Below are 14,658 nucleotides of genomic sequence, written 5' to 3' on the forward strand. Positions count from 1 at the left end.
GGTTATTTTAACACGGCAGGAGATTCCAACAAACGCTATTTACTGAATTAAACACAGTCAAAATTAACAAAGGATTACGAATCTTTTACGATAGCTGGAGACCAGTGAATTTTTCAGACGTTTCACAGGTAGTTGGAGCCATGTTGCACAGTTTGCTATTTAGACGGGCAGTGTGATCTCTAACACCCCCAGTAATTCAAACTTTTATTTAAGGACAAAAATAGAATTTCCTTCCACCTAAATAATTAGGTAACTAGCTATCCCCACGCTCTCAGACCTCTGCTCGCCTCACACCATTCAACCACCTCGCCCCCAGATTTGCCAGCTGACTCCTCCCAAAATCCAAGCGGCACCAAGATGTAAAGAAAACCACGTCTCAGCAACATGGGAGATGATCCCGAGGAACACGGGATAGTCATAATGAGGTGGCGTTCCTTTTAAGAGGGAAAGGAACTTCCTTCCTGAATATTAAATCAGGCTGTAAGTTTAGCCAGCCTCCTACGTCGGCTCTAACGAACCAGAGGCAAGTCAACAGCAAGACGGAGAAGTGTCTCGTTGCAGCGCCTGCTTATGCGCTAGAAGGAGCACAGCAATCTCCCGTTGTACCACAGAAACGGGACCTGGCCAAGAGCAAGCCATAAAAAAGGCAAGAGGAGGAAGGGCTGGGATGGAAGTGCAAAATTACACCAAGTGTCACCACGACTTAAGTGATCCGATTTCGACCAGTGAGAGAGCAGCTGCTCCCCGTCGCTAGTAAGACGCAAGATACTTGCCCTAAGCACCACTGAGAACCTGACCGGGCTCCAGGAGCCCCACAAGGATGCACAGACAGCTGCAACCCGTGGCAAACTTTGGCCATCCAGCCAATTCTCCATAGCCCACATCTCCTTTGAACCAAACTCACAGACAGACGTCTTTTGAACACGGTGGATGTCTTCCAAAACTTTAGGCCTGAAGGAAGACTTGGTCCAAGAGGCTCACCTCCCAGGACACCCCCCAGGACACCGTGACTTCCATCGAGCCACCGGGAGCCCTTTCCGCACAGAGATCCCGTGGCTCCCAGCACACACGCAGGAGTCGGTACGGCACCTCCAGCCAAGCCTCCCAGCTTCCTAACAACAAATTCTTGCTAGTTCTTCATCCGTAAAATGCAGCATTGCAGGTTTCTACCCACTTGTGCCTGTCTGAAAGCTCAACCTGTATTTGAATATCTCATCGCTTTGCAAATTCGTCTCATTTTACACCAGAATAAACGGCGGCTGAACAGAGCCGACGAGACAGGCAAATTCCCGTGACATCCAACCACGGCAGGCTGGCAAGGGCAGACCTGAGAAGCGCCTCAGCACCAGGTCGGGGCTCTCAAACGCCACAGGACCCCGTGGGCCTGTCCCTCCTACCACACAATGCCAAGGCGGAGGAGGACACAGCCCTGCTTGGTGTAGGGAGAGGCACAGCTGTCCGAGGCACCACATCCCAGCCGGAGCTCCGGCTCCCCGCCTCGGTAAGGGCTGCGTGTCGGGACCTGCAGCTCCTCCAAGCCACGGCTCAGCATACACAGGCTCTCCCTTGCTCCTGCAGAATAACTGGGTTTACTTACAAGCGTGTATAGCGCAATGTAAAGATCAAAATCACCCAAGAAATCCCCAGTTTAGAATGAATCCATGGAAGAAATAGGCGATCTCAGTTAAGTGAGCACAAAACCCCATGCTCCATCACCCAGACCTTGAATCCAAACTCACAGTTCAGCGGTGGACATCACCTCCACTTCGCCACGGGGTAAAACACAGACCAAGTGGCACAATGGTAATTAGCAACTGCCCAACGGCAATTAGCAACTGCCCCAGCCCAGGGTAATGACCACAGATGCCACGGTCAGGGGCAGCGCTGCCCTTCGCCACACGTTTCGTGTCGCACCGGCATCAGCCCCATCCCTCCCGGCCCCGCCACAACACCCACATCCAACACGGAACAAGGTAACGCAGTTTTGTTTTGCTAATAGAAGGGAGAAAAGTTATTCCCCTTCTCATTTCAGCAGCTGACAAATTTGGGTGCTATTTTTGTGGATTTTATTGAGCCTTCTCTTATTTTAGCCTTAAAATTCAGCCTTCAAGACTCCACTTCGATTCCACAGAACCAAAAATATTTAAAATTGCAGTAATGACAAGTTACCATCTGCATTTACCACGGATGCACTCTGTAACTTCATAGCAAGCAACAACCGATCTCCAGTATTTATACCCAAATGATCTATTTGCATCCAGCGAGCAGCGCTGCTGTCATGCCTGCACTGGGAAGAGGCGAGGAGGTTGGGGGAGATGAAAAGACAATGTGGGCATCAAAACTCTGAGCTGCAGCCAAGCCAGCTCCCAGACAGCAGCGAAGACACACTACTAGAGCCTTCGTCAAGTCAACGCTGTCGTGATTCAGGTTTGTTACACTTGGCAAGCCCAAGACAAATCCCAGCCCCACCGTGACACAAGGTCATTATTATTATTTTTTAAAAAAAGCCCACCAGCCCTTGGTCAGAGCAATTATTTGAAGCCTGGGTCCGCTGCCTGACGCTTGTTTCTGTCCTTGGGCTTTTATTTCATCTACATCCAGAAAAAAAAAAAAAAAATAATCCAGCTTTCTTTTAAAGCAAAATGAACAACGCGGGGAGCTGCTTAGCAAGTTAAAAGGAGTGCGTGCTGGCAGCTGGTGAGAAGAGACAAAAATTCATAACTGTGCCAATGCCATGGGGGGAGGAGGAACAGCCAACACTGCAAAGTCTTCACTGGTTTCAGGAACAGGTATAACAAGAAACCGTAAGACAACTCATATGAGAAAAGGAAGATGAGACATGACTGTACCTTGACAGCAGTGACAACTCCAAACAGTTTATTGCCATTTACAGAGCGATCAGATTTAAAGCCAACCTTAACACACGCTCGCCACTCAGCGCGAGCATCGCCGCCGCCTCGACACGGTGCACTCTCGACACGCGCTGCATCATCATTAAAGCCAGTAAATCTACACGCCGAGGCTCAGCAGCAAAGTATACCACGATCTCCTGATAGAATACACCTAATGAGTTACTCGCCTGAGCGTGCAGGCAGCAGATTTAGCACCTTGCTGCTGAGAGGGGAGGCAAGGGTTAAGGGCCAAAACCCAGCTGAAAGCCGAGGAGCACTGGATTGCTCTGGGATATTTCACAGAACACTAATCACTTCATCTGATTTTAATTCCTGACACCAAATCAGCATATAGCTTTTCAAAGGAAATCTTGTCCTAGATTGCAAGGTAATCAATCACAATTAACATGGAAACAAGCTTTTGCAACGCGGTCATGCCTCGTGAGCCGGCCAGTGAGGCCAGAGAAGGCGCTTTAGAAATACCAGTAAGGTACAGGCAGGTAGGATCATTTGGGAAAGGTCTGTTCTGCACACCCAAGGTCTGTTCTGCGCACTCATGAGCAGACAGTCAGGTATTTTGCTTCTCCTCCAGAGCAAGAGCCGAGTACGAGCACTTTTTATACCATTTTCCTGCCATGCACCCTCATCCACCTGGGATGAGCACCATCACCCAGGAGTCCCGTCCCTGCTAACCTGCCTGTTCCAGGAGAGCCGCGTCCTGCCCCCAGGCAGCCAGAAACGACATTTCTGGCAAAATGATTTTTTGTAAAACCAAGGAAACTGTTCCGTGTGTAACCCCGTGCCCAGAGAGACAGCGCAATCCAGCCGTTACAGCATTAACCTCGGTTCGGAGCACCCATGGTGGAGCTTCCCCATGCACCCAGCTGCGGGGTGCGGAGGCAGGGAAAGGCTCCTGAGGCGCAGAGAACTGCTCCTATCACAATAAACTGAGAGACCAGGAGATACTTTGATACCTAAACGCTTCCTATCACAATACTGCCCAACGATCTGCTCGCAATTAAAAAAATAAAAATGGTCCAATCTGCTGTTTACGGCAGCTGCCCCGAATCCTTTTCGGGGATCTAAGCACTGCAATTACAAGCCCCACATGCAATAGTAAGCACAGAGTGCAGGTTTCTTTATTTTATTATTTTGTTTTTAATAAAAAAATATCCCCGTTCCCACCCAGCTACACCAGCCCCAAGGACAGCTCTCCAGCAGCCCTCAGACCACCGACACATGCAGCCGCAGCACAAAACACCAGTTTCTGGGAACACATGATCACACTCAAACTGGCCTTGAATGGGAAACCTTTCCCTTGATCAGCCATACCACCTCGAAAGTCAGAGATATTTAACTGGGGGCGGGATAAAATAATCAAGTTTTAATTAATCCCACCACTTCCACCATTTCAACCCATCTTTTCACACAGAGGTAAGAACTTTTCTTCAAACCACGTCCCAAGGAGTATGTCTAAGGGAAGACACCCCTAGTCTGGCACTGGTTTAATTATTTACATCCAGTTAATGAATACCAGATTCTCCTAAATGTGTACAGGGTGCATAGTCCTACAGTCACTTGGACTTTAAATCCATCACCGGGCTGTTATAAAGTGCACAACTCCCAACAAGCCCACAGGAAGGATCCCACGGGAGTACGGCCAGCGCCGGGACCCGGGGAGAAGTTCAGGTGGCAAAGCGGGACAGCCCGGTCCCTCCGACGCAATCCCCGCGAGCACGGTCACCTGGAAGCAAAGGGAGAGATTTTGCCATTGAACCAGCAAGTTGGTCTCAAGGAATCCGGGGCTGGGCAGAGCCACCAGTGTAGAAGCACGTTACCCTACACTTTTGCCTCCACTCGCTACACCTAGAGGGACTGGGGCAACAAGAGACACTCAGCTAGGATGATCCGAGTTGGGAGTATTCCTCCTGACATCCCATGCAAGGGGTAGCAGAGCACCGCAAGAGACCGAGGCGGCTGCACCACGCTCCTGTCCGCAGGGGCAGTGGATCCTGCCCGGGAGCAGCACCGCTCCAACCAGACCCAGGCCCCCATCCAGCAAGGAAAATACCATCCCATACTGGGACAACGCAGGCAACGAACCGGCAGCAAGGTTCCGCAGGCAGCACAGGCACAGCACACGTCCTCCTCACCAAACCCAGCAGATTCGGTGCCGCGAGCCCAAACCAGAATAGCCATTTCCAGCGCAGGTGCCCCTTCCCCTTCCGTGCCGCCTGCTTCCCAGGCTGAACTGTGCTGCTGAAATCCCCGCTCCAGGCACTGACTGTGCCAAGGAAACACAAACCCACTGCCACAGGGTGGGCTGGCTGCGTTTGGCACCGAACACCCACCAGGTCGGGGCAGCGGGGGTCTCCCACCCTGGGTGTCCCACCGGGGGTCTCCCACAGCAGCATCAGGAGCCGGAGCGCGGGGTTTAAGGCATTCCCGTGCCGTTATCCACAAGCAGGCTGCCAGAGCGGCGCTGACATCAGAAGGGAAATGGTAACTTTCAGGGTTTCTCTTAGTCAAACCTGAATGAAATCTCAAAAGTGAGCGGAAGGAGGGAAAGTACTTGTTTAACCCACTAATTCTCCCTGGGAGGGAAATTCCGGAGTCCTCCAAACGTCAATAATTTCTCTTCGAAAAAAAAGCCTTTCTCTTTGAAAGAGCCACAAAATCTCTCCAGATGACAAATCACGGCTACCCGAGACCGCAGCCCGACAGTGACCACCGAAACGCTCTCTCCTCCCGGCCACAGCCAGGACATCCTCATCACATCTCACCGAAAACTGGACAGCATCCTCCGGTCCCCTCTGGCTCATCGCACGGCCAAACGCACCCGCAGAACACAGGGTGAGCCCGCAGCAGGTCCCCCCCAGCTCCTCTAAAAACTGTGTCCAACTTACAGCTTCTTGGGACAGCTGGGGCATAGCATGAATTACCCAGGAGAAAGAAGTTACTCAAGTTTTTTTTAAGAAAAAAAAAAAGGGGGGGGTGGGGGGGGAGGGAAAGAAAAAGTTAGTAGCAATTGCATTTGTCCTTGAAAGAGTTTCAATTACTATAGCTAACTTAAGGAAATAATGACATGCTGGTTATCGCGTGAAATGCCAATAACTGTAATGGAGCAGCAGCTTTTTCAGAGTTATTTACACAAACTGATTTTTCACGGGAATTTCACAGGAATTAACACATACACTATATCTCCACTCTCTCACCCTCCCATAAAGAAATTACTTTACCATCCGTATTTACAGAATGAACCGACCCCCTTCTTTATTTGCTCCTACCCACTTCTGGCCCTTTTATCTCCCCCAAAAATAAGAGAACGTAAGACTAGAAATTAGATGCTAGCTACAGTTACCATTTCGCTCCCAGCATCCAAAGCAAAAAATTATCTGCTGAGAAATCTGAAGTAGCTTTTATAAAGTTCACCTGTTGTTATGTAGCATCCTTTACATTTCACTAGTAAAGCTCGTGCCTGCATTGTGCAAATACTTACTGAGCTGTCACTTAGAACTCAGAAATACTCGGGGAAGAACAGCATGGCAAACCTGGAAATCCTCGAGGAAAACCTGCTCTTCTCGATGCAGTCCAAAAAACCTCAGAAATGCTCAAGTTGCACGCCTGAGCTCTGAGTTACAACCCTGGGAGTGCAGGTGCACAGAAGTGGGAACCCCTCCCTCATCCATATGTTAATAGATATTATCATCCGATCAAGACACTACAGGAACTGGGGAAATATGTACATGAGCTCAGTCCTGAGAGAAGCAGCTCCTCCCGTTCCAGCCCTGCTGCTTTCCTTCTACGAGCCTCCAAGGGCAGGCTTGGGTGCACCGAACTCCATTAAAAGGGTCTTAATATAATCAGCTAAAGCCACATGCTAGGGAGGGAAGATGGTCGCACGCTTATGGCGCGGGATGACTCCGAAGACCTACATTCCGCTCCCCGCCCTAGTGCCTCTCACCTTGGCAAGTTCCCACATCAGCAGCCCAGCCGATTCCGCCGAAAAAGTCGTTGCAAGAGCTTCAGACCTCCTCACGTTCCCCCTCCGGCTGCCAGGGCAAAGCTGCCCGACACCTGGCTTCGGCAGAATCTCAGCCCTAAGAGCGATAAGTGTACGCTCAAGACAGCGAAGATGACGTTAAATTTATGATGGGAACTTCACAGGAATCGATTTATATACACAGCATGGTCTTCCCGAGCCCACAGAACACACACGCGGCCGCTCTCCAGGTGACCAACTTCGCTGCTTTTCCAGCCCCTACAGCGAAACACAAAAAGGCACCAGCTCCCAGGAGCGGGCGGCAGGGACCCGGGCAGGACGCGTGTCGGATTTGGTCCGGCGTGCCAAAGAAAACTGCTGTTTTCCTCCAATCCCACCTGTCATTCTAGCTGGAGATTTATGGCTTTGGCTAGCAGACATCCAGTATAGTTTTACCACCGCACATGCATAACCTCCAGATAAATTAAATGTCGAGCTTCTCAAAATCGGCACAGAAAAGTTCTGTGGGGCTTCTCGAAAACATGTTCTCCCAGGAAAAAAAAGTTTCCTTCCTTCCCCCCCCCCCCCCCCCCCCCCCCCAGAACAAAAGGGGAGGTATTATTTTGCATCCTTGCCGATAGTTTAGTGACCCTTCCAGAAGAAAAAGCCAGTAGCTGTAACAGCAAAGCTAAACACTGACAAACTTATCTTTTCCATTCCGCCCCCCCTCCCGCAACTACACTTCCCAGCCTCCGGTTTCTGCTTTGCTACTGCTGCTACTTGAGAGTTTCCAACATTCTTGGCAGGAATTGGGCAATGGCATGCTGATGAGCTTTTCCCCAGAGCAATCCATCACACAGGAGTTGCAATTCAAAAAAAAAAAAAAAAAAGAAAGAAATCAAACTGACGAGACAAAGAATTTCGAATGCACGGAGTAAAAACTGGAAAGGGCATCTTCCTCCTCTAATATTTTAATTACCGAGATCACAGATTCAGATTCGTTGAGTAAAAACCGGATTTCCAATTGGTGGCGTTCCTTTGAAAAAGGGAGGAAGAAAAATGGTGGAGAAGTCGCACAGGAGGTAACAGATAAAAGGAACAGCTGCACTATTTAGCCTAATTTTAGACATTCGTTTCTCTCCGAAGGAAAGCTGCTGGGGTTTTTAATACGGTCTTCGTGTAAGACCCTTAATAGCGTCTCGTGTAATACTCCTGTAACGTAGCATTCGCTGCCCAGTGTTCTCACATAAAACTACAGGAGGGGGAAGAAAAAAAAAGTATATGAACATACCAAGCTTCTGAGAACAGTAAACCACAGCTATATAACAGAATATTTAATTCTCACGCTTCCCCTAACCCCATTTTGTAGTATTATTTAAGACCAGGGAAGAGGTTCTGCCTGCTGGTTGAGCAGCTGCTTCAAGAAAGAGAAGCTGTAGCAGGTAAACACAATTAAACTGGACAGTTTTAGGAAACCTGTAAGTATCCTAGACCAAAAAAAAAAGAAAAAAGGCCTAAAAGTCAAACATACAACCTTCCAGAACTGACATTTCTGTCTGGCAACCGACACGGTGATTACAAGAGACACGGTATGCAGGAGCCCTCCCCTAGCCCAGATTGTAAAGAAGGACTGACAGAACATTTCATCTGTGCTTCGTAAAAGGCAGGTAGGCAAACCTTGCTAACCTGTTCCACCAAGGAACAAAGTACAGTGGGACAATCCTGGGGTTTGTCCCATGTTTCCCAGTAAATCGCTGGGGATAAGGGCAGGGGGAAGCTCCAGGTGGGAGTCAGAGCTGAGGTTTGCTGTCCTGTACCCAACACACACCCTGCCGGGAAGCAGTGGTCACCTCAAACCCGAGCATCAAGGAGGTGGCATTTCAGAAAACAGGAGATATTTACTTTATTATTATTTTTTTAAATGAATCGGGCAACCCCTGGTTCACTGCAGACGACTCGAAAAGGTAAACCAGCAAAACCTTCCGCGTCCTCAACAGAATTAACCTGATCTCCACAACAAAAATTCAACCGGCACAATTTTCCTCCTTTTTTTCCTCAAACAGCCAAGGTCTAAAATCACTCCCCAGGAGGCAAACCCTACCCCAGAAAAAGAAGATGTGCCGCTCTGCTTTCTGTCGGAAGGATCTAGCCCGTACGACACCTCGCGAGCCATCCAAGGGCTCCTAACGTTACGAGGCTGAGCAAGGAAAATCCCCGCGACATGCCGACAGGAGCCGGGTCTCAATTCCCAATCCCAAGAGAGCGCAGCTCACCGGCAGGGCAGAGCCCTTCGGTGCCAATTTAGCTTAAAAAACCCACATTTCCAACAACTTTTTGCATGCCTCGCTGATGAAGTTGAGATGCAAGTCAACAAAAAGTAGCTACTGTAGGCAACAGGCTGGAAAGCATTTTTTTTAATTAATATATGATTTTTATACTGTTTTCACCGAACTTTTAGGAGAAACCCAGGGATGACAGCGCACCTATGGGGAGGTTATCCAAGATGTCAATGTTTAATGCGATCCAAAGACATCTCCCGTTACAGGGGACATCGTTTGCTCATGTGCCGTGAGAAATGCCCGTCTATCCAAGGCGGGAGGGAAGCCCTTTCTCTGAAGCAGTTTCCTTTAAGTCCCAGGACACCGGGAAAGCCAGCGCATCATCAACCACCGCTACAGGCTCCGAAGGGGAAGGGGGGTGGAAACAAATACGTGGTAGAGCTGGAAAAATTGAAAACTAAAGATCCCCAGCCCGGTTTCTTACAAGTCGTTCCCACAGACAAACCACAGATTTCTCATCCCACACGCTCTAGAAGAGCCATTCTGCTCGCTTGCTCCTACCCCACATTTCCCAGCTATAAAGGTCAGCAGAAAAAAAACGCCAAGTGCCATCCCGCAGCCCTGGGCAGGGGCTTCCCAGCCCACCAGGGAGCTCAGGGTGGGGGTCCCGGGCCAGAGCCCACCACTGTGCAAGTGACTACACTTTCATTTTACGACAGGAAACATTCTACCCAAACAACTTTCACGCCAGAAATTACTTCGCCTTTCTTGATGAGCAACGCTATGAAACCCTCCGGATGGCATCATTCCTAAATCCCAAAGAGTCCCATGAAGGAAAGGCGCTTCCCTTCCTGCATCCCCCTGCCTCCCAGCCCCAAAACCTCAGGATCACTGTCCCGAGGATTCCTGAGCAGAGGAACCCCACGTCATCTTCTCCAAGCCCACACCAGGAGATGCTTCTCTTCCCAGTGTCTGGTCCGATCGATTAACATCCTCCTCCCGCTCTCCCAGAGTTTCCCAGAAGTTCGGTGGCACATGCCCGCTCTGCTCATCGCTGGACAGGACAAAGCCGAGACACAAAGCTTGAAATCCTCCCAAACCAGGGAAATTAACCGGGCACGCAGCAGAAGGAGGCCACCATTTAGGACCAGGGTATCATTATTAATCAACCGTTTATTGTGGGCAGTGCAGATGACATGTGGAAGCTTTTTTCATCATGCTAAAGTCAGTTCTTCTCCCAGCAGGGGAAAGAAAAAAAAAAAAAGAAGAAGAAAAAAAAAAAAGAATTGTCACTTTGAGGCCTATAACCCTTGGCACAAACAGCATTTGAGGGGAAGCCACTTGTTTTTCGGGATGGGGGGTTGTTGCTTTACTTTTTGTATATGCTGCTTGTGTTACCTAAAGTTCCAACAGGTTCTCAGAACAGCTGCTAATTAATAATTCCAGCTTACGAGACTAGTCACTCGGATGTTATTAACACACGACACACCAGCAACTGGTGGAATATCAACTCAAACTCATTTTCCAAGACAAAATATGCTTCTTTTACAAATTCCTATCAGAATGCCGAGTACACACCGCGGTAAAACGCCTGCTCGTAAAGTTCAATCCGACACCGTATTTTAGCACATGTTTTATCTAAATTGAAATTTCTCAGGATACAAGGAGCACCGCCAAGTAAACACCCTCACGTCTGTGACATTTGTCCGAACGTACCACAGTGTACGTGAACGCGTTCCCGAGAAGCCGAAATCCTCACTGAGGATACCCGAACGCCCGCTACCCGTTACGCCGGACAGTTTGATGACCGCAGCAGAGATAAGATCCGCTCTCCTAGAGAGCACTAGTTCCATCTGACGGAAAAGGCAATTAAGTAATCCAAGACACCGAAGGGGACATTGGCCTTTGGTAATCAAGGAACAAAAATGAAGCAGTTTTCAGATCAACGCAAGACAAGTCCCGAGCTCGAAGGGGAGGAAGCTCCGGAGGCTGCGTGTCGCGCTACGTGCTACCCAATGTCTCCAACGCGGAGCACGAGCGGCGTACGCGGAATGGGAAGGGAAGCGTGGGGGTCCCGCAGGCGGCCGCGACGGGCCTGCGGGATGCACGTCTAAGCACAGAGAGTAACTCAGGTCTTCACCAAGGGGTCCCATCCCGCTGCTGGTGCCCAGCACCTCTTTTCCCTGTAACCAAAATGTCCAATGCACAGGCTGTACCGCCACCTGTCCCACGCCTTCCTGGCCATCCCTATTCCCAGCAAACAGGTAATTCCAAGTACACCACAGTAAGTAAGAGTTCTTGGGCTCATCCTTCCTATTGTCACTCGCCCGAAGAGCAGTGCCAGCGCTGAGCCTGGCCACCACCAGCCCCCGGGTGCCTGTGATGAGCCGGGGGTGGGGGGCGATGGCGGCGCTCACCTAGAACAAGCCAAAGCACCCCAAGACGGACAGTTGGAAGGGGGTCAGGCCCACCCCGCATGGAATACGAACGGATAACCGTGTGTTTTCGGTGCTGCAAGTCTGGGTTTGATGTTGATTTCTGTTGTTTGGTGGGGGGTTTAGTCCCCCGCCGTCTTAAGGCTGTAACATGCGCCAGGACCCTCCGCGTTCCCCATCTAAGAAAGGCCCCAAAAGCGCCGCAGTTTTGAGAAGAGGGCCAAAAGTAGCCAGGAACAAACACATCCCCAGCTCCCATCAAAGCCATCATTTATACCGAAGGGGGCAAGTCCCACCAGCAAAACAAACAGCCTGGACACTGTGCCCAGCCACTCCGACAACACGGGGCCCTACCCCGTAACAAACACGGGACCCTGCCCCGTAACACGGGCAATAAGCCCCGGGTACAGGCAGGGCGCCGCGGCCTCCCGCTGCTGTTGGGGGCACCGTGCGCCCAGGGCTGCGCCGGGGGCTCGGCCCCCTCAAGGTCACGGCGGCGGGGCCGGGGCGGCGGGCGCGGGGCTACCACGGGCCGGGCGAGGGCGAGTGGAAGTTTATGAGCTCATCGGGATGGCTGAGCCATGACATCAGAGGCAATTATAAATGGCCAGGAGCGGGCGGTGGGGAGCCAATCAGATCACAGATAGCATGTCAACCTAAGACCAACTGTCTCCTGGCTTTGACAGAAGGATTTTACCTCCATAATTCAAATCCCAAACCCAGGCGAGCCGCGCTCCCCGCTCCCACCGCCGGGCCCTGCCACCGGCGCGCCCAGCCGCAGGCCCGACGGGGCGGCCCCCCGCGGGGAAGATGGCCCCAGCCGGCCGCCCCCCGGCCGCTGCCCACCCAGGGGTGCGGGCACACACACGCACACACCCCGCACCCCCCTCCCCAGGGGAACCGGGGCCCCGGGAGCGCGGCGGGGGGAGGCGGCGGGGCGGATGGCGGCGGCGGGGCGGCCGGGGGCCACGCCGTCGAACCGGGCGGGCCCGCCCCGCTGCCCTGGCCCCCCGCGCCCGGCCCTGGCCGGCCCCTCGCCGCCCCTCCGCCGGGGGCGGCCGGCCCGCTCCCCCGCCTGGGGCGCCCCGGGAGGAACGGCGGCCGCTGGCCGGGAGCCCCGCACAAAAGGCTGGGGAGGGAGGAAGGGAAGGCGGCGAGGCAGCCATTTTAGAGCGAGCGAGCAGGCAACGAGACAATGGCAGCTCCCCGGCAGCGCCGGCCCGGCGGGGGCAACCCGCGGGAGAGGCGCCGTGTGTGTCCCCCCCCCCGCCGGGCCCCAGGTCCCGCCGCCCCCCACCCCGCGGGCCCCCCGCCCCCCACCCCCCGCGGCCCCGCCGTTACCTGCTGGCTCCTGCCGAGGGACTGTCCGCCGCCGCCGCTGCTCCCGGGGCTCATGGGCGCGTGGTGGCTCCTCGGCGGGGCCCCGCCGGCCGCCGCGGCCCAGCCCTGGCTGCCGCCCCCGCCGTACTGCGAGACCATCTCCGCTGCGGCCGGGCCCTTGGCGGCGGCTCCCCCGTCCTGCGGCCCGCCGCTATAGTCGCCCCCGGGGTACCCCTGGTAGCCGCGGGCGGAGCTGGGGGAGGTGAGGAGCTGGTTGAGGGTGGGGGTGGCCGTGGGCTGCGGGGTGGCGCCCCCTCCTCCTGCGCCGCCGGCGGCCGAGGGCCCCATGACCCCGAAGCGCTGCTGCTGGAAGGCGGCGGCGGCGGGGGGACTTGGCGGCCGCGGGAGCGGAGCTCTGCGCGCTGCCCCGGGGGGGAGCTCAGGGCGTAGGCCTGGGGGGGAGGCGGGTAGGAGCCGGCGCTGCGCCCGGCCCCGGCCGCATAGTAGGAGTTGTACTGGTGGTTGGGGAAGCCGTGCTCGGCGCCGCCGTGCGAGTTCTGGGGAGGGGGCGGCCCCGCGGGGGCTCCCGCCGGCCCCGGGTAGGACTGCTCCAGGCCCCCGCTCTGCAGCGCTGCCATGCCAGGGCTTTGTTGTCCGCCATGTTGGTGGAAGGCAGCGGCGGCGGCCGCGGCGGCGGCGGCAGCGGCCTGGGCGCCCCGGCCGTAGGGCTGCCCGAAGCCGTAGGCTGGCGGGGGCAAGGCGGCCGGGTGGGAAGGGGGAGGCTGCTGCGGCGGCGGCTGCTGCTGCGGCGCCCCCACCCCGTCGCTGCTGCCGCCGCCACCGGGCGGCTCCGGGAGGTTATTGTTCAGGGTGGCGGCGGCAGCGGCGGGCCTGGGGCCCGGGTTCCCGTTCGAGCTCTTCAGGTCGGACTCGGCCCCTGCGCCCCCTCCGTTGCTCTCGGCCCCGTCCTGCAGCTCCTTCCCCGGGGGGCCCTCGCTCTCCGCCTGCTTCTCGCCGCCGCCGCGCTCCGCCGCCGCCTCACCCCCCGCCTCCTCCGGGGGACAATCCCGCTGCTGCGCCTCCGCTTTCTTCAGCTCGGATGGAGCCGGGGCGCCCAGGCTGCTGGCGGCGGCGGGGGCGACCTGAGCAGCCATGATCCCCCCCCCTCCCCACCCAGCCGCCCCCCCCCCGGACCGGTCCCCCCCCCCCCCCCCGAGCTGCTCCCTGCCTGGCCGGCCGGCGTGAGGCCTCGCTGCTCTGCTGCTCCCCGCTCAGGCGGCGGCGGGCTCTTCAGGGCAGCGGGGGCTCATTCCCCCCCGGCCTGGTTGGCGAGGCGGGGAGGGCTCCGCTGGGCTGGGCTTCCCGGGGCCTGGCCCCGCTGTACCTCCTCGGTTGCAGCCGGCGGAGAAAGGGGAGGAGGAGGGAGTGGGGGGGAAGGAGGAGGAGGGGGGGACCCGGGACGGGGCTCCCGGTGCGGGGAGAGGCGGGAGGGAGGGAGGGGGGACACGGCGGGCGGGCGGGCGCCGTCCCCGGAGCCGTGCCGAGCGGCGGCGGGGCCGGGCTGGGCGAGCCGCGCGGCAGCTCCGACTCTGGTCCGCCGAGCGGGGCTCACTCCGACACGAGGCTCAGCACTGCCATTTTACCCAGCGCCGCGGCCGCCTGCCAAACCCGGAGCGGAGCGGAGCGGGCCCGGACGGGAGCCTCCCCCCCGTCACAAAGGAGGAGCGGGCCGGCCCCGGCCGCTGGCGGCT

At 55.2% G+C, this 14,658-nt stretch overlaps 1 protein-coding gene across 1 annotated transcript in view; it reads right to left on the reverse strand.

Moving 5' to 3' along the window:
* Positions 1 to 14,095, reverse strand: part of ARID1A (AT-rich interaction domain 1A) — a 60,918-nt gene extending 46,823 nt beyond the window's left edge. Inside the window, 2 exon segments of the mRNA XM_055798528.1 lie at positions 12,929 to 13,338; positions 13,341 to 14,095. Coding sequence (XP_055654503.1) covers positions 12,929 to 13,338; positions 13,341 to 14,061 — 1,131 coding nt within the window. The 5' untranslated portion in view covers positions 14,062 to 14,095.
* Positions 14,096 to 14,658: the final 563 nt, after the last annotated feature.

Source organism: Falco peregrinus, chromosome 3 (assembly GCF_023634155.1).
Source record: "Falco peregrinus isolate bFalPer1 chromosome 3, bFalPer1.pri, whole genome shotgun sequence".
Classification (NCBI taxonomy): Eukaryota; Metazoa; Chordata; class Aves; order Falconiformes; family Falconidae; genus Falco; species Falco peregrinus.